Here is an 18,456-nt window from a genome sequence, read left to right on the forward strand (position 1 = left end):
ATTTCACAGTCTTGTGACAAGGGACACTCATTAAACTGTCTGAGATCAGAGGATGGAGAGGGAAGGAGAGCTCTGGGAGGAGGTGGAGCTTCAGGGTGGAAATGTGGCTGGATGGCCAGAGGGGCAGCGGCAAGGCAACCAAAGGCTGAGGCACCACGGAGGTAGCCCTGGGCATAGTCCGCAGGGCTCCCTGCACTCGGCAGAGGGCCAGGCTGGGAGTCCCAGCGGCAGGCTCCCAATTGACCAGTGTGACCTTGGGACAAACCCATCACTTTTCTGTGGAATGGAATATGACCACCTCTGCCCTCCTGCCCCACAGGACGCTGGGAGTGTCAGTGAGCTGAAGAGGAAGACACTGCTTTGCTGCCTGCTGGCCTAGACTCCAGGCTTTACCATCCACGGTTGGGTGGCAGGTAAGGCCCAGGGGTGTGGCTGGGTAGGGGGCAGGGCTAGCTGGCACCAGGTGATGACTGAGGTGCCCTCCAAGGGGTGGGTGTGAGTCACTGTTGGCTCAAGGACAGGCTAGGGTCCCCCCTCTCCCTCCCACCTTCCCCCATAACTGGCATCGCCTCTCCAGATGCCCCAAAACACCATGTTCCAGGCAGCAGCAGAATTGGCATTGGAGGGCCCCTGGCTCCTGCGTGTCCTAGATTCCTGCACTAGAGAGGCTTCTGGTCTGGTCACCTGTGATGGGTGAGCAGGAGCGTGGTGGTGGAGAAGCCCACAGAGGTGAGTAAGGACATTCACCAATTCATTCATTCGTTCACCAAACACTCCAGGAGAATCGACTCCATGCCACGTGCCATAGACACAGAGAGGAGCCCTAAGGAGCCGTGGGGAAGAGGGAAGGACGCTGACCCTTGTGCAGGCAGGAGACCCGGGCTCTGCCATGGCGACTCTGCCAGCCTCCTGCACTGCCTGGCTTTTCTCGGTGACGTGTTACTCCCTTGGGCCTCTAGTTTAAATGTACTGAACTCTTACCACGAATCAGGTCCTATACTGAGGCACTATGTGAACAATTTTATCTCGTTCTTACTATAACCATATGAAATAGGAACTGTTATTTCCCCATTTTATATATGAAGAAACTGCGACTTGGTAAGATGAAGTCACTCGTCTGAGGTCACACAAGCGGCAGAACCAGGACTGGAGGCCAGAGCTGTCTGCCATCGACGCCATGCCCTTTTAGCTACACCATGCAGGTGCAAACCTGGGGCGGGGCGGGGAGAGGGGGACACTGAGGCAGGGGACTCTTCAAAGGAGAAGAGGCTGAATGCTGAGAGCGGCTCCAGAGACCGCAGTACTTGCCCAGCGCCCCCAGGCTATAAGGTACCTAACCCGGGTTATGCCTGGTCTTTTCAGGACAGTAAGAAGTTCCTTGGGACAGAAAAAGGCCCTGTTTGCCTGGAACAGAGACCTGGGCTCCCCTGCCGACCAACCATCACCCACTATATGACTTGACCGTGTAATGCTGGGCCGCACCCCATATCGCCCTCCTGGGTCAGTGACAGGCGCCACCCCAAGAGTGCTCTAATCCCCTCAGCTAGAGTTACAGTTTCCAGGAGTGGAGAGTTTGAACCATGGATTGAGCAAAGGACCACCTACCTGCCTGCAGAAACCAGGGCCAGGGGACTCGTGCTGCCTGAGGGCCAGACTGTATGGCTTGCACAGGGAGGGCCTAGGGGGCCCCCTGGGATCCACCCCTGGGAGGAGTGCCTCGCCACTACCGCACCAGCACATCCAGTGTGAATGTACAGGCCCGGGGGCCACTGAGGGCAGGAGGGTACGGAAAGGCACAGGTGTGCACTTCCCCTTTCCCTCCACTGGGCAGGAGCCCAGAGGGCCCTGCCTCACCCTGAGTTGGCCATGATGTCAGCGGAAACCCCGGGGCCTCCTCCTACCTCAGCAAGGGCCCTACCCTGCCTTGCGTCCCCCACCCATACCTGGACTAGCTCAGGCCTCCCCGAGGACACCGCACCCACCTGCCTCCCCGTGAAGCCAAGACGAACCAGGCCCTGCTGGTGGCCACTCTCTGCCCTAGCGGGGCTTGAGCTGCCAGTCTGCAAGGATAGTGGGGTGGTAGGTGTGTGAGGAGGACAGGGGCAAAGGGATACCCCCTGTGCTCAACTCCTCCCTTGCCCGCCTGGAGCTTTCCCTGCATTCTCCCAGGATGTTCCATTGCCCTGGCAAACCCATGCCTCGGGCTCCGTGACTCCGTCTCCCCTGGCAGAGGAGTGGGGTTACCTCTCCCTGGGCTGGAAGATCGTTATCCTCCCCTGCTGAGTCACTGCCGGCTCCTCCCGCTTTGTCCCCTCCCTCCCCACGACGCCTCCCTTCAGGCTTCCTGGGGCTTCCTCCAGACTGTCTGGGCTTCTCAGGGGCTGGGGTCAGAGCACACAGCACCTCCCTGGGGCCATCCCATGTGGCAGAGAAGGGAGTCCCACCCCCAGTGCCTGCGCTGATGGGAGACTGACACTGGTGAGGGTGACCGCTCCCCTTTTACTAGGTGTGTGACTTTGGACAAGTCACTTAACCCCTCTGCACCTCAGTTTTCTCTTGCATAAAACAGGGGTGATGCTAGTGGTACTTTCCTCAGAGTATGGGACAATTGAGTTAATACAAGGCCAGTCTCTGGCACGTCACTCGATGATGTTAAATAGGATTATCCTGTTTCCCCGAAAATAAGACTTAGCCGGACAATCAACTCTAATGCGTCTTTTGAAGCAAAAATTAATAAAAGACCCGGTCTTATTTTATATTATATTATATAAGACCAGGTCTTATGTTAATTTTTGCTCCAAAGGCGCATTAGAGCTGATGGTCCAGCTAGGTCTTATTAGGGGGAAACCCAGTATCATCTGCCTCATATGCCATCTTCCTGCCTCTGCTAGTGATGCCACCGGCCCCTTGCAAGCCCCCATGTCTAAGTGTCTGCACCTTCTCTGTTCTTTTGACCCTGCTTCCTGGAGACTGTTCCCGTCATCCCCACTCTGATTCCCCATGCAGGGTACAGACACAGAACTCTAGAGAGTTCTAGAATTGGGCCATTGCTCAACTCCCCAATGATGAGTGATTCTTGAGCATTTGACTTGGCGTCCCAGACAGTCTCCCGGAGGGGTTCAGTGTGTTGGAGGAGGAAGGGAGACACTCGGGGTACAGTGAGCTCGGAAGGGACGAGAGGGACCCGCCCGTCCTGGCTGTGCCGGGTGCCAGCCCCATTCTGGGCTTTCAGGCTGTCTGTCTGCCAGCCCTGGGTGGTTTGGGTCTCTGAGGAGCTCACCCCTCCCAGCCCCAAAGGCACCTTTCTGAGGTCACCTTGTGGCCCTCAAAAGAGTGCTCTGAGCACACGTCAGTTTCAGCCACTGCCTGCTACAAAATTTGTTAAACGGACTCAAGATCTCAAGGTGTACAAAGGACTGTGGTATAGAGAAAGGAGAGGTCAGCAGAAGGAAATGTCAGGGGAGAATTTGAGTGGAAAACATACGAAAGCCACACCTGGCCTGGTACTGGTTCCAGGGCTGGCACACAGAACTCGGGGGTCCAACTGTCCCCCAGAACTTTTGGAAGCACCTTCTCTATGTGTCCCCACGGAATAATGTGGACCTATAGACACCCACGCCTGCCAGCCAGGGGCTCAGCCGTCTCCTGGGACAGAGGGCAAGATGGCCCTGGCCCCAGAGCTGCCCTGCTGTTAATTAGTGGCCTTCTCCCTGCCCTGCCCCCAGTTTCCTGAAGTCTGTGCCCCTGGCCCTGTAGTAAGCTCATCTCAGCCCCTCCCTCCTCACATGTCTAGCACAGCGTGGGCACCGAGCTGGGACCCAGGGGCGCTTGCTTGCCTTGTGGAGGCCAAGTCGCCTGGCTCTATTCTGGGAGCTGGGACTGGACACGGTGTCTGTCTCCCTCTGCTGGTCCCTTAGGGGACAGCTCGGCCAGGACGCTTTATCAGAGTTGGTGGTGCTCTTATCTCCCCAAACAACGCATGGCAAGTGTTAAGGGTTGGGGGTGGAGGCAGAAACCCGTAGATTCAGGCTCTAGCCTGCAGGGACACTGACGCTGCCCCCTGGGGTCCCTGTGGCCTGAAGTCTGCTGCCAACTGGGTCCCATGGGCAGCTCTTAGGGAGGCCAGGTTGCAGCCCTGGGGCCTTCCCCACAGGCCAGCAGGCCCCAAACAGCTTCCTTCCCCTTCTAACCCATGAACGGAGCTGTCATCCATGGATTTATCTAAACCTTTTGTGAAGCTATTTATATTCCCAGCTGAGACCACATCTTGGGGTAATGAGTTCCATCGGTATCCTCCCCTGCTGGGTGAAGCACGCTGCCTTTGATTTGTCCTAAACTTACCTCACTTGCGCTCCAAGGGGGCCCTGTAACTCCAGCGTGCTGGGGTTTTGGTGAACAAGACTGCGCTTCCCCCTTCCCATCCCCGCTGTGGATTTAAAAAATCCCATCCCATCTCCCCTCCGCCTCCCACCCTGCAGACTGGAGAGACCTGGTCTCATCTGTGTACCACGCCTGGTAGTGCGGGGAGTCACTGCCTCATGCCCGCCTCCGGCAGCTTGAGGACATAGCACTCACCTTCTCCTAACGAGGCAGAGGGCACAGGGTGCAGAATCAAGGGGCAGCTTCAGGGCAACAGCTAACTCCCGAATCCTCTCCAGTCCCTGTCCCCGCCAACCCCCATCCCGCCTTTGCTCTGATCCGGGGGTGGGGGGGGTGGATTCCCCCCCCTTCCTAGTGTGGATTTGCCCTGGCTTCCTTCACAATGATGATTTATTTTGTTCTTGGTCCTGACCCTAGAATGCTGTGAGGGCGCACTCAAGATGGAGGCGGTCGGACAGCAATAATCATCCTAGCAACATGACAGAGTGTATGTACTAAGAGCTTTGTAAGCATTGACTAAATTAATCCTCCAACAGCCCTTTCAGGTGCGGACTGTTATTACCCTCCCCCCATTTACAGATGAGGAAACAGGCTCAGAATATAAGCAATGTATGCATTTGCACACAACCTGAAAGGGATGGACCCAGGACTCCGACCTAGGCGGGCTGGTGCCTAGAACCCCATCATCCACCTCAACAGACAACCTGGGTTCAAGTCCTGTAAGCTCTGAATCCTGTCATTCAACATACTATGTGCCGAGCCTGCGCTGGTTGCTGGAAGCCATGCCGGGAACAAGAAAGGCCCAGGCAGGGCTTGCCTACGGGCGTGTGCCGCCAAGTTACAGTGGACAAGTACTGCCCTGCCAGCTCAGCCCCAGCAGCTCAGAGCAGCCTTGCCCTCTTGGTTACCCCAGAGTAACCACACATATCATCTTCTGTGTGCACAGCCCAGCCTTGGCACAGGCCGTCCCCCCTCGTCTCTCTCCCCAGCGGAGTGGAGGCCCAGCAGAGCAGGAGTTTGTGTTCTGTACTCTCTCCTGAACCTAGAAAAGCATGTCTAATATGTGTTCAATGAATGAATTACTAAGCTCTGGGGATTCCTGCGACTTCACACCTAACCAGTTGGGTGAGATGTGAAGAAATTTCCCGACAGATAATATTTGAAAAGTTTGAAATGGTAAGCACGTTTCTTGCCCCCCCCATTCCCACATACTTACATACTTACGTACTTGTAGGAGGCCACCTTTAATGTGGGGTATGGTGAAGACTCTAAGAATCGGGGGTTTGAAACGATCCTGAGAAGGTATCTCGTCCAACCACCCTATTTGATCAAGGAGGAAACTGAGGCCCAGAGAAGGCCTTGACTTGCTTGAGGCTATCTGTGAAGAGGACTGGAACGCCCCCCCAGGCCTCCCGACTTCTGGCACAGACCCCTATCATCTGCATCCCTATCCCCACCCCCTGCCCAACACAAAGGTGTCCTGACAATTTTGAGGCCCTCCTGCCCACGTGCATTCTCCCTTCTCGGCCCGAGAGGAGTTAGTGGCTGTGCCAATGGCAAACCTGGAGAGGCCACCTGGCCTCCCGCTGGAGGACTCCTTTCCAGCCCCACAGCCTGGGGGAAGCAATATGGCCAATTACAGCTGCTCTCTCGAGTCGTGGCCAGATGAGGCACAGGGAAGCCAGAGGGACCTCAGTGAGCATCTCATGCCACCGACAGCTGCAGAGACAGGGAGGACCTTGCAAAAAGTCACATAGCAAGTCCATATTGAAGCACAGACTAGAAATCCAGGCCTCCTGACTCCCAGCTCGAGGCTCCTTTCCAGGGTCTGAGCCCTTGAGAAGGGCTGGGTGATTCTGATTGTTGACAAGTGTGCGTGCGTGTGTGTGTGTGTGTGTGTGTGCGTGTGTGTGTGTCTGAAGAAAGACTCATTAAAAGTCCCAAAGAATCTGTCTCCCTCTCCCCCGGGCCTTGCTCCAAAGACCTCAAGGCCACAGGACCCTACAGCCCATAGGGATCAGGGGCAGACATGACTGCGGTTATTCACAGCTGCCCCTCCTGGCCTTCCAGGGAGCTCTGACGTCTGTCTCCTGTTCCAGGTGGGCTGCTCAGGTAATGGTGTGGGGCAGAGCTAGAGAAGCTGTGAGGCTACGCTGCCTTACACTGGTGTACAAGAGGGAGAGGCCCAGCCAGGAGGAAGGTAAGGAAGAGAAGGCTGTGCTAGGTTCTTTTGTTCCTCTGACAGAATGTGGGGGGCAGCTCTCGTCCAGGGAAGGGAGGAGCTGTGGGTACAGGGCTGGAAGTCAGATTTGTTCCTTTCACCACAGCATGTGCTAAAAGTGACTCAGAGGCAGCTCAGCTTCACACATTTTCCACTGAACACGTATTTATTGATCACCTACTGAGGGCCAGGCCCTCTGTGAGGCACAGGAATACAGCAACAAGCAAAACAGACGTGGTCCCTGAGCTCACGGGCTGACTAACATACCAGTGGGGAAGACGGCCGGTAATAAATGCACCCACACGTGTGGAATAATGTTGAGTTGTGCCAAGTGCTGTTGGATAACCGAGCAAGGACTTAGCTAGAGAGTAGGTGGGGACGGGGAAGAGAAGCCCAATCGAGGATGGGCAACTGAAGCTGAGCCCTAGGAAGAGGAGCCAGCTTGTGAGAAGGGGCAAGAGCAGTCCAAGTAGTGGAAACAGCCCATGCAGAGAGCCCGAGGTGGAAAAGGGTGTGGTGGGTTCAGAGTGATGGGCTAGCTGGCTGCGGAGGACGGCCAGAGACGGGTGAAGACGGCTGGGGCCAGCTCCTGCAGGTTCGGGGTAAGCTGTTGGGCTTTTATGGCACGTGTAGTAGTTGGCAACCACTGGAAGGTCTAAACAAGGGAGAGGCGTGACATGATCGACATATTAGGAAGGTCACTTTGGCGCTGTATGGACACTGAACTGGAGGAGACAGGGTACCACTCAAAGAGCTCCTACCGTCATCCACGTGAGAGATGACGGTGGCCTGAGCCAGGATGGCCCTGGAGATGGAAGAGGAAGCCAAAACTGTCATCTGTTTGGGAGGTGGAGCAGTCAGGACTTGCTGAAGAACTGTATAATATGTGGGGTGAAGGGAGGGTGGGGTCAAAGATGACTCCCTAAATTTAGCTCAGCTTGCTGACCTAAATGCCTGGGTAGAGGTGGTACCATTTATACTGATCCCCCTGGAAGGCAAGAATAACCTCCCCAGCACTCTAAGGAAGCCTGGTGAGGGAAGGGAACTGAGGGCAAGGAGAGGGAGAAACGGGTCCAGAATTGCAGGCCAGGAACTGCAGAGCGAGGGGCCTGCAGACAGATATATTCTCCTCACTGCAGACAGTACCAGGGGTGCAAGGCCCACCCCGCCCCAAAGGAACGCAGGGAGGCCCAGGGTCCGTCACAACACCACGGAACTTTGATGCTACCGGCAACTAGAGGAAGGCGAGTTCCCCCAGGATTTCCCTTCCACATTACACACACTACACACTGCGGGGCCAGGGTAGACCTCCCTGGCTGATGAAACCCCCCTTTTATACACTCCATGGTCTTTTTAAAATGACCACATAAGCATGATTCTACTCTCGTAAAACGTTTCCAGTGCTTCCCATAGTGTCCCCTGTCATTTGGCAGCCCCCAGCCCCTGCGAGGCTCACAGACCACTTACCTCCCCACAGGGCAAAGCCCCACGCACCGCTAAGCCTTTCCTCTCGCTTCCCCTGCTAGGTACACCCTTCCACCCCTTTCTGCCAGGAGAATCTTCTGTTCTTCATCGATCAATGAAGGAGCCTCCAAACCAGAATGAACAGCCACCTCCCACCCTCGGATCCTGCCGCAATTGTTTTCATCTCTTTTTCGCCCGGGTGGTTGCCGCCAGTGTCCGAGACCCCCGCCCGGATTGGGCGCGGACGGTCTCGCTTCGACCCCGTATCCCCGACAGACACCCAGGAAATCCGTACTAAATTAGTGACCCTGGGACCGCGTATTCTGCGCTCCTCGCGCTAAGGTGCGCAGCCACCTTGAGTCCCGCCGAGCGGCCCGGCTCGGGAGGGGCGACAGGGGCCGGGGGTGGGCTGGCGCGGGAGAAGCCACCAACCAGGCCCACCCGCTCACGTGACCAGGGCCCGCCCCAGAACGGACTTCATCACGTGACTGCGGAGCCGGCGAACGTTTTTCTCACGTGACGGAGGCGCGGGTGTGTGGACCAATGAGGAGGCGGGGGCGGGGCTGTCAGGGGCGGTGCGCGCGAAGCGAGCCCCGGGCCTCCGCCGCGGGGGAAACCCGGAGGGGAGCCGCGCGAGCCGTGACCCGACTGGGGTCCCGCCGCCGGCCAGCCGCCAGTCTTAGCCGGGTCGCAGGCCAGGCCCGGCCTCCGTGCTCGGGGCAGTATGAAGTGTCTAGTCACGGGCGGCAACGTGAAGGGTGAGCTGGGGCTAGCCAGGGGCGGGGGCACGTGGGACGGCCCGAGGCGCCGGACTAACCACCGATTTTCCTGTCCCCTTGCAGTGCTCGGCAAGGCGGTCCACTCTCTATCCCGTATCGGGGACGAGCTCTACCTGGAGCCCCTGGAAGACGGGGTGAGGGACTGGAACCTGTGGGTGGGTGGGATTCCAACAGGGAGTCCTGTTTTGGGCTTGAGTCTCGTCTCCACCCGGCAGGATGCCCGTGGACAGATTTGTCAGCTGAGTTTCAGTTTCTAACTCCCCAGTGCTGGGGCGTCAGTTTGGGCTCTGTCATCGTCCCAGGCCTGTGTGTGAATTGAGAGCAGTTGCCCTCCCTGGAGTTCCTGGTGGCGGGTGGGGGGTGACTAGGGGAAAAGACTGTGCTGACAGCGGTGTAGGGCCCTTGGCTGTGGGAGCAGTGCTGAGGCCAACTCAGCGAAGGCTTCGTGGAGAGAGGGAGGGTTTCAACAGGTGATGGAGGTGGAGGACATTAGGGCAAGAGCAGGCCAAAGGACTGGGCCTGTCGCTGCCCCTAACCTCATCATCCCTCTCCCTGCTTTTTCTGGCCCAGCTCTCGCTCCGGACTGTGAACTCCTCTCGCTCCGCCTATGCCTGCTTCCTCTTTGCCCCACTCTTCTTCCAGCTGTACCAGGCGGCCACCCCTGGTCAGGACCCACTGCGCTGTAAGATCCTGATGAAGGTGAGGCCCTTCCCTCAGCAGTGGCACTGCACCCCTCCAGGAACCTCTGCCAGCAGTGCCTCTGCTCAGGGGCACTCAGATGCTACCTGGGGAGAGAGGTGTTGCAGGAGCGATCTAGTGCAGTGCAGTGAGAGGCATAGTGAAGACGTCCCCGGAGGGAATGGCAGACGTGGAGAGGGTGATTGATCCTGCCAGGGACCTGGAGTGTGGTGACATTCCAGATTGGTAAATGTCCAATAGGTTGTGAGAGCTCCTTTCCTGCCCACGATGGGCCAGGGCCTACAGGGGACATGAAAGCTGGTCGGTGGAGGTGCAGTGCTGGCCTGATGTTTTCCCCCTACTCAGTCGTTCCTGTCCGTCTTCCGCTCGCTGGTGATGCTGGAGAAGACAGTGGAGAAATGCTGCATCTCCCTAAATGGCAGGAGCAGCCTCCTGGTGGTCCAGCTGCACTGCAAATACGGTGAGTGGGCAGCTGGCCTGGCAGGGGATCCCCGAGGTGTGGGGGTAGAGGTTGGTGATGCCCACTGAGACCCTGTCTGCCCATCCAGGGGTGAGGAAGACTCACAACCTGTCCTTCCAGGACTGCGAGTCCCTGCAGGCTGTCTTTGACCCAGCCTCATGCCCCCACATGCTCCGGGCCCCAGCAAAGTAAGTATACCCCCTGCCCAAAAGCTGAGCCCTAGGTCCCTGTCTTCCTTCTTTGGGGTCAGGGTGTCTGTGACCCTCAGCGTTCACCCAGCCTAGTCTGCTCTCAAATTCTTGTCTGGCCCTTTAAGGGCAGAGGCTAAGTGGAGGAGGGGCAGGGAGCTCCCTTGCCCTGTGTTGTTCCTCAATGTCTTCAGGAGCCTGTATTCTCCACCTCAAGGTTCCAGCTTGGCTTTCTGGCCAGTCAGACTCATTCTGAGCTCTCTTCTAGAGTACAGGTCTCTGGGCTGAGCAACCTTGGAGGTCTGTCTTGAAGCTTTGTGGCTGAGGGGCTCAAAGCCCTTTTTTAGCTCAGTCATCCTTCTGACGGTGTTCCCCATTCAAGGGCAGCCCCTCTCCCTGGCTGTGCAGGCTCTAGCCTTGAGGAGTCCCCAGGCCAAGGCAGGAGGCTGGGTGGAGAGGCTGTCATCCAGGAGGGCTGCCTGAACAAGCAGCTGTGGGGCTGGGGCCATTCTGGGCAATCTGAACATGCAGGGGCTGTGCCCGGCCCGGACCTGGGGACTCCAGAGGCACAGGTCCCTGGAGAAGACCAGCGCAGAAGCAAGTGGCTCCCCTCATGCCCATGCTGGCCGCTCTTGGCATTGGAGTAGCCCAAGGTCTTCATTTCTTTTGATAGCCATAGGACATGGTAATTTGAAGGTCCCTTTCGGTCCCAACAGTGGTTTTCTGAGTTTTGTTGATCGCGCTGCTCACATATCCTTTGGGTAGAAAAAGGGAAGGCTGTCACCTCTGGCTTGGATTTTGAGGCTATTTCTCTTTTCATTTATTTTTTTAAATTTTTTTAATTTTTAATTTTTTTTTTTTTTTTAAAGATTTTATTAGGGAAGGGGAACAGGACTTTATTGGGGAACAGTGTGTACTTCCAGGACTTTTTTCCAAGTCAAGTTGTCCTTTCAGTCTTAGTTGTGGAGGGTGCAGTTCAGCTTCAAGTTGTCCTTTCAATCTTAGTTGTGGAGGGCGCAGCTCAGCTCCAGGTCCAGTTGCTGTTGCTAGTTACAGGGGGTGCAGTCCACCATCCCTTGTGGGAGTTGAACCGGCAACATTGTGGTTGAAAGGATGCACTCCAACCAACTGAGCCATCCAGGAGCTCAGTGGCAGCTCAGCTCAAGGTGCCGTGTTCAATCTTAGTTGCAGGGGGCGCTGCCCACCATCCCTTGAGGAACTCGAGGAATTGAACTGGCAACCTGTGGTTGAGAGCCCACTGGCCCATGTGCCTTCTGAGTTAGGAGCACGGAGCTCCAACCGCCTGAGCCACCGGCCGGTCCCTCTCTTCCTTTTTATACTGAACAATCATTTCTCATTTTTTTGTAGACAAGTTCAAATACATATAAAGGCAGATGCCAGTTCCTGCCTGATCATCTTGAAGCAAATTCTAGATGTTATTTCATTTGTAAATATGTATCACCATGTATCCCTGACAGGCCGATTTTATAGGGACAGCACGGGATTGGTTGGTGCAGTGCAAACAGCCTATCCTTCCTGCTGCCTTCTCTGGGCTCTGCTCGTCTTCCCTGTCCCTTGCAGTGGACTGCTCTCCCACCGCAGCCAGGAAGCTTTTGATGGCGCAGGGACCTTGTCTTGCCCACCCTGACCTCCTTCCCCGGGGCATGCTAGGCCTGGCCCATGGCAGTTCCCCTTCAGTGCCGGTGCACATGTCACTGCCCTGCCTCAGGTCCTCTGAGCAAAAACACTGGGCGAGATCGAGCCTTGAGTATAATGCTGTGCCCTCCCCACAGGGTTCTGGGAGAGGCTATTCTGCCCTTCCCCCTTGCACTGGCCGAAGTGACTCTGGGCATTGGCCATGGCCGCAGGGTCATCCTGCGCAGCTACCAGGAGGAAGAGGCAGGTGAGGGTGCTGGACGTTGCCTGGGATGGGGAGCAGAGCTGGGGTGGGAGGGGGCGGGATTCATGGGCCCAGGTTCATCCTGTTCCTGCCCTCAGACAGCACCGTCAAAGCCATGGTGACTGAGATGAGCATTGGGGAGGAAGACTTCCAGCAGTTGCAGGCCCAAGAAGGGGTGGCCATCACTTTCTGCCTTAAAGAATTCCGGGTGAGCTTCCTCCCGTGCCTTCACTACCCTGTCCTCCCTGCCCTGCCCTGGGCGTCACTGCTGTCTCTCCCCTCCTAGGGGCTTCTGAGCTTCGCAGAGTCAGCAAACTTGTCTCTTAGCATTCACTTCGATGCTCCAGGCAGGTAATTCTCAGCCTCAGGACAGGGAGGGGAGGGCTCTGGGGTGCCAGGAGCCAAAGGACCCTGACCTTGTCCGGGACCCATCACCTGCCAGGCCAGCCATCTTCACCATCACGGACTCTCTGCTGGACGCCCACTTTGTCCTGGCCACACTCTCGGAGCCATCCCCGAACTCCCAGGACCTGCGTTCCCCAGAGCTCTGCCGGCAAGCGCCTCAGCTCCAGGCTCACAGGTGAGGGTTCCCATCGACCCACACCTTCCTCCTCACCTCTGCATCCCGGCCTGAGCCTGCTGCTTCCAGCTTTTGGACCTCTCCCCTCCTCCCCGCACAGACACTTCCTGTAGGCCCCAGCCCCACACGCTCAGCCTTCCTGGTCAGCTGTGCTAGATCCTTCCCACCCAGGGAAGTGTCCCCAAGGTTGGGCTCGCTTCCTTTTCTGGCTGAGGCCTCCCCTCTGAGCCTCCGCCCAGGCCAACGAGGGAAAGGGGGTTGCTGGAGGCAGAGGGCTGCCTGGGGTGGGAAGCAGGTGGCTGGAAGGGCAGGTGGGTTGGGGAGGATGGGCCCAGTGTAGTTGAAGCAGAGGAAGTTTGGTCTGGCCCCCCGCCCAGCAGGTCCCTGGGCTCCAGTGCTCTCCAGCTCCTGTCCCTTGGGAAGGTGGGGGCTCAGGCCCCAGGTGGCCTAGCTCACAGGACTTGCTGCTCCCCCCCACCCTGAGCTAAACTGGCCCCAAGGATGCCTCCCTTAGGCCCCTACCTGAACTCTGATCAAATGATTCCAGGCCCACCCCCTCCAGGAAGCCACCACTTAACCCTGTATCCTCTCTTCTCCACCCAAATAGAAAGTAATACAAAATAAAACTAAGAGATCACCAGTGGTCACGAGGCCCCCACAGCCCCCGCCCCCCAGTCTTCCAAGGTGGCTCTGCCTCTGTACCCCATCTTCTTTCCCCGTTTCTCACTGACACCATCTCTACTTGTAGCACACCCCACCTGGACGACTTTGCCAATGACGACATTGACTCTTACATGATCGCCATGGAAACCACGGTGGGCAGCGAGGGTTCACGGACACTCCCCTCCATCTCCCTCTCACCCGGCCTCCAGCCCCCCTGTAACTCTGGCCCCCACTCGGAGGAAGAAGATGAAGCTAAGCCCAGTACAGTACCTGGGACCCCCCCACCGAAGAAGGTACGGTCTGAATGTGGAGGCAGGAAATGGGAGGCCAGGTGGGAGCAGCCCCCAGAACTCACTCAGCTTCCTATCATTCCAGTTCCGGTCACTGTTCTTTGGCTCCATCCTGGCCCCGGCACACTCGCCCCAGGGCCCCAGCCCTGTGCTGGCTGAAGACAGTGAGGGTGAAGGCTGAACTGAGAACTGTCTGTGTCCACAGGCTCTGGAGGAGTTGAAGCACAGCCTCCCCCTTTTCCCAGCACCAGCCAGGGGCAGGGCTGGGTCTCCACTTGAGCAGGTGGGAAAGGTGGGCTGTGTTGGAGCTGAGCCAGCTGGAACTGCTGCATCCCCAGGCCTCAGCTGGTTAGTGGTAACTGGTCTGGGTCCTGTCAGCTCCCCCCGACACCAAGCCGTCATGTCAATGTCCAGGCTGCTGCAGAGGGGAGGGCCACCTGATGGGAGGTCCCTCACCTCTTACTCCAACCATGTGGCCAGGGCTGGACACCCACCTCCCCCAAGGGGAAAAAAAAATCACAGTGGGGCTGCTGGTCCCTCTGATCCACCTCTTCTGCCAATCATGCCATCTCACCCTCAAATCCTGGGCACACCTCTGGGATCCCCTGTGGCTAACAGACTCTTGTTCTTGCTTTCTCGATACTCTCTGGCCCTGGCTTGGAATTCTAGAAGCCCCTATGACCTTAACGTGTGGCTGGGTTGCCCTGGCTGAGGCCCCATGTCTGGCAAGCCTGCCCTCCCTGTGCAAAAGGATGCCAGGCCCAGTGTTTGGGACAAGGGAGACAGAGGCCAGGGTGAGAATCCAGCTTTGACCTTTATTCAAGAGACCAGATGGGTTGCCCAGGATCCAGCTGCCAGCCCTGAGGCCAAGCAAGGCTGGAGACCCACAACCTGGCCCTGCTTTGCCCTGAGCTGCAGCCTCAGCCCCAGGATCCTGCTTGCAGCCACTGAGGCACAGGCAGGGGGAGCCCTGGGGGATTGGACGCTGCTACTGATTCATTAAAAAAAAAAAAGAAAAATACACCAAGGCTCCGTGTTCCCTTGATGGGTGGGCCCAGGGGCCAGTGTGACCCCCACGGCTGTGAGATTGCTGTACAGTCCACCATCTGGGGCAGACGGCGGGCACGCGCAGGCTATTTCTTGGCTTTGGCGGAGTTGCGGGGTGGGGTGATGGGCCGGCCACCAGGGTTCAGGCCACTGAACTGCCCATATTTCCCCTTGTTCTTGTCGGCGGGCTTGAGGATCTAAGAGAGAGAACTGGTCAGGCTCCCGGGGCTGAGCCACGGGCCACCAGCCCCTTCCTTCCCCGCCCCTACCTGGAAGGAGCACATGAGCGTCTCGTCCACACTCATCATGGCGCCTGCGTTGTCAAACTCGCCACAGTAGTTGGGAGCTGAGAAGAGTGTCACCAGCTGCCGCTTGGCAAAGAACTCGTAGCCATCTTCTACCACCTGGATGAGGACAGCGGCAGTTAGTTCAGCAGGTGCTGGCTGCCCAGGCCCCACGGCCCCACTCCCACCTGGACCAGAGCTCCCAGCCCACCTGGTGTGCCCGGCAGATGAGGTCCAAGTCGTGCTTGTGCAGGAACTTGGCCACCACCTCAGCCCCGAAGGTAAAGGAGACACCACGGTCGTTCTCGCCCCAGCCCTGCACGTCCTTGTCAGGGTCAGACCACAGCAGGTCACATAACAGCCCCTGGTCAGGCACATCTGTGGGCCGCATGATACGCCTAATCTGCTCCATAGACTGCAGATCCGGGGAGAGACCTGAGGGACACAGGGCAGGTCACTTCCTCAAACACGCTCAAAACAAGGGCCCCCCTCCTCCAGAAAGTCTTGACCAATTAGCTTCTGCCTCCCCCCACGACCACCTGGCCCTCTCCTGGACTCCTGGAAGCCCAGGAAGGCAGAACTCACCGCCTTAGCCTGTTCAAGTCCCTGCCCTCTAGGAGCGCAGAGCTCCCTAGAGAAAGGAAACTTCTAAGTTCCATGCACAATGCTGAGGCCACAACAGCAGACAGTACAGCCTAACACTGGCGAGTGGGGGGGACATCCAAGCCCAGACCCCAGGGAAAGCTGTTCCAGGTGACTGGGAACACGTCCTCCAGCAAACACCTTCACCCCAAGGTCCCCAGCGATGTGGCTGGGCTTTTCCCAGAGCCGTCCTCACCTCCGTGGCAGCAAAAGATCTTCTCGTCCACAATGGCAGCGATGGGCAGGCAGTTGAAGCAGTCGGTGAAGGTTTTCCAGAGTTTAATGTTGTAGCGCCTCTTGCCTGCCCAGAGGGAGGAGATGGCTTGTAAGGCGGCCTGTCCATCCAACCCACAACCGGGTCTCTGGGCCCCGCAAGGCCGCCCAGACACAGCTGGGAGGAGAGCGTGAAACGCAAGGGAAACCCACTGCCTGCCAGTTTTCCAGGAGGAACCCCCGAGTTCCAATCCGGAACGTCAGGGTTGGCACCCACCTCCACCCTGTGAGCAGGGCCAGGCCAAGACCAGATCTGGTTTATCTCAGCTTCTGGCCAGCAGAGTCCAGTCCACATAGGCATCCTAAGTGCTTAAATAACGGATGTGCTAGAGGGAATGTTACCAGACAGGACCCTGTATTACAGTGTGGTCGGCCCTTCGGTCAGCAACCATTCACCAGACCCTTCCTGAGGGCCAGGCCCATGGCAGCAGAGCAGGAGAGCAGTAGGGCAGGGCCCTGCCTTAACCAGGCTCACAGTCTAGCAGGTTGTCTGTCAGATGTGGATACTCCTACCACCAAGTCAACGTAAGGGTCCCACCAAATAGTGGGGAGAGAACTTCAGGCCTCTGGCAGCCCCAGGCTCGCAGCCCACTCACACTCATCATAGAAGCCGTAGATGCGGTTGATGCTGGCACACTCATGGTTCCCACGGAGCAGGAAGAAGTTTTCGGGGTACTTGATCTTATAGGCCAGCAGCAGGCAGATGGTCTCCAGCGACTGCTTGCCCCGGTCTACGTAGTCCCCCAGGAAGAGGTAGTTGCTCTCCGGAGGGAAGCCACCATACTCAAACAGCCGCAGAAGATCATAGTACTGGCCATGGATGTCACCTGTGACCCAGGGAAGCAGGTCAGCACTAGTTGTGGGGTCTAGACTTGAACCCAGGGCCAGGGTCGGGCTCAACAGAAGAGGGATCCAGGGATTGGGGGAGGGGGGCGAGGACACCTTCAGGAAGCAAAAGGGCCTGGGCAGGGATCTCACCGCAGATTTTGAGGGGTGCCTCCAGCTCCAAAAGAATGGGCTGGCTCAGGAAAATCTCCCGGGATTTGAGGCACAGACCACGGATCTCATTCTCTGTCAACTGTACATTCTTGCCAGGCCGCGAACCCTGCACTGGAGGCGGAATGGAGCGTCAGGACCCTGGTTCCTCAGACAGGAGAAGGGTGGGTGGCACAGGTGCCCCATGGGCACTTCTAGCGGCGCCTGGGCCTCCTGGGCCCCTCCTTGCCCCGGGAAGCTGTTGCTGCTAAGACTGCCAAGACGGGACCCCAATTACCCTTAAGGTGCTCGAGGGGATTGCTGTGCGCAAGGGCCGAAACCCCCCAACACAGGACCCCTTTCCGGGGGTGGGGGGGATAGGCTTCTTAGATTTTTCCCTCACCCCAAGAGCCCAGGCCAACTGGTGCGTCCCCGGTCCAGAGGAGGGGGCTGCTCCCCGCCCGAGGGGCCCCAGACGCTCCCAAGGTGCGCCGCGAGTGGGGGGGCGGCTGCGGCCGCGGAACCTCGCGGCCCGTCCCCGCCCAGTCTAAGCTGGCCCTGGGAGGGGCAGGCCCGCCCGCGCGCAACTTCCGGGCCGGGCCGGGGGTTAGGGCGCAGCGGACGCTGACCTCCCACACCCCAGCCAACCTTCCAGTAGGCGCCCGATGATAGAGTCCAGGTTGAGCTTCTCGCTGTCGGACATGGCGGCTCTGCCGCTCCGGTCCAGCAGCTCCGGGCCCGCTCCTTCCTCCCGCCCTCCGATGCCTCCTTCCGGCCTGTCGCTCCTTCCGCCCGCCCCGGCCCGCCTCCTCGGCCGCCCGCCCCGCCCCGCCCCGCCCCACCCCGCTGGCTTCCCGTGCCCGCCGCCCCAGCTCTCTAGCGCCTCCGCTGGACGCCATGAGGGAGGCGGGGGCTCGGTGACGGGGCGGGACTTTGTGTGCCTGGGGCGGGACCTGGTCGGTGGGCGTGGCTTTGTGGGGTGAGGTTGAGTCTGGTTCCGCCCCTGAGGAATTACTCAGCCCCTTTCTGAGAATATGGGACCGGAAATACTGTGGAAGTTGTTTTTCTCTTTCACAGGCTGAACAGCCGAACTTCCCGCTTGGCGTGAGCACGTTAATAATCGCTTCCCCAAACACTGTGGATTAAGTCCTCAAAGGACAGAAAAGGAAACTGAGGCTCAGAGATAACAAGGGGCTGGTCCAATATCCGGCCTCACATTCACAGAGGACCTCTACCTCCTGAGTCTTTGTGGCCCCCGAGGTGGCTGACCAAACCCAGACAGCTTCCACAGAACTCCGAGCCCATTTTGGCTCATACTGCCTGTGGTGCAATCTAAATTAATTTTTTTAATAAATCCCATCCTTGCCTGCCTTTGAGTAGCATAACCTGCATTGTGAGCATGTTAAAAGTATTACTTTCTAAAGAGCAAACATTAAATAAACCATAATTCTCATTGAAACCCTGAATTGAGTGTTTCATATGCCAGTATCCTCAACACGAGGCAGCCTGGCCTCCACCTCCAGCGGTCCCTGGCCCCATCAAGCCCCGCACAGGAACCCAGGGTACAGGGTTGGGTTGGTGGGAGGAGCCCACAGCCCAGGGGCACTGGGG

General features: G+C 57.9%; 2 protein-coding genes across 8 annotated transcripts in view; one reads left to right on the forward strand and one right to left on the reverse strand.

Moving 5' to 3' along the window:
• Positions 1-14,645, forward strand: part of RAD9A (RAD9 checkpoint clamp component A) — a 52,070-nt gene extending 37,425 nt beyond the window's left edge. The window contains exons 4-19 of one of the 6 annotated variants that reach the window (XM_088789728.1): positions 320-413; positions 602-693; positions 780-1,202; positions 1,363-1,500; positions 4,798-6,580; positions 7,741-8,823; positions 8,908-8,978; positions 9,415-9,543; positions 9,889-10,003; positions 10,092-10,191; positions 11,985-12,094; positions 12,190-12,299; positions 12,378-12,442; positions 12,534-12,671; positions 13,420-13,627; positions 13,710-14,645. In XM_088789728.1, the coding sequence (XP_088645854.1) occupies positions 8,790-8,823; positions 8,908-8,978; positions 9,415-9,543; positions 9,889-10,003; positions 10,092-10,191; positions 11,985-12,094; positions 12,190-12,299; positions 12,378-12,442; positions 12,534-12,671; positions 13,420-13,627; positions 13,710-13,805 (1,176 nt within the window). In that variant the 5' untranslated portion in view covers positions 320-413; positions 602-693; positions 780-1,202; ... (1 more) ...; positions 4,798-6,580; positions 7,741-8,789 and the 3' untranslated portion in view covers positions 13,806-14,645. Of the gene's footprint in view, positions 1-319; positions 414-577; positions 730-779; positions 1,203-1,362; positions 1,501-2,801; positions 6,581-7,740; positions 8,824-8,907; positions 8,979-9,414; positions 9,544-9,888; positions 10,004-10,091; positions 10,192-11,984; positions 12,095-12,189; positions 12,300-12,377; positions 12,443-12,533; positions 12,672-13,419; positions 13,628-13,709 lie in introns of those variants that run through there. The other 5 variants (XM_074336772.2, XM_088789730.1, XM_088789726.1 and 2 more) reach the window with 5 other exon arrangements.
• PPP1CA (protein phosphatase 1 catalytic subunit alpha) lies at positions 14,420-17,759 on the reverse strand. 2 transcript variants are annotated; one of them, XM_074336771.2, is made up of 7 exons: positions 17,249-17,759; positions 16,849-16,980; positions 16,467-16,697; positions 15,794-15,898; positions 15,167-15,390; positions 14,941-15,075; positions 14,420-14,868 (listed from the first exon to the last, which is right to left on the reverse strand). In XM_074336771.2, the coding sequence occupies exons 1-7, from the start codon at positions 17,742-17,744 to the stop codon at positions 14,758-14,760; spliced, it is 1,434 nt and encodes a 477-aa protein (XP_074192872.1). In that variant the 5' UTR covers positions 17,745-17,759; the 3' UTR covers positions 14,420-14,757. The 2 variants fall into 2 exon arrangements, with proteins under 2 accessions (XP_074192872.1, XP_019593316.1); XM_019737757.3 differs by having other exon boundaries at positions 17,494-17,652.
• Positions 17,760-18,456: the final 697 nt, after the last annotated feature.

Source organism: Rhinolophus sinicus, chromosome 14, assembly GCF_057876585.1.
Source record: "Rhinolophus sinicus isolate RSI-liver-muscle chromosome 14, RSI-T2T, whole genome shotgun sequence".
NCBI lineage: Eukaryota > Metazoa > Chordata > Mammalia > Chiroptera > Rhinolophidae > Rhinolophus > Rhinolophus sinicus.

What these genes read in the sequence shown, in the direction of transcription:
- PPP1CA (XM_074336771.2), bottom strand. Translation starts at nt 17,744, where the DNA reads ATGGCGTCCAGCGGAGGCGCTAGAGAGCTGGGGCGGCGGGCACGGGAA. An exon ending in AGTTGGCCTGGGCTCTTGGG is followed by an intron (nt 16,981 to 17,248) that starts GTGAGGGAAAAA and finishes TTCCGCCTCCAG; the next exon opens with TGCAGGGTTCGCGGCCTGGC. An exon ending in CGCTCATGTGCTCCTTCCAG is followed by an intron (nt 14,869 to 14,940) that starts GTAGGGGCGGGG and finishes TCTCTCTCTTAG; the next exon opens with ATCCTCAAGCCCGCCGACAA.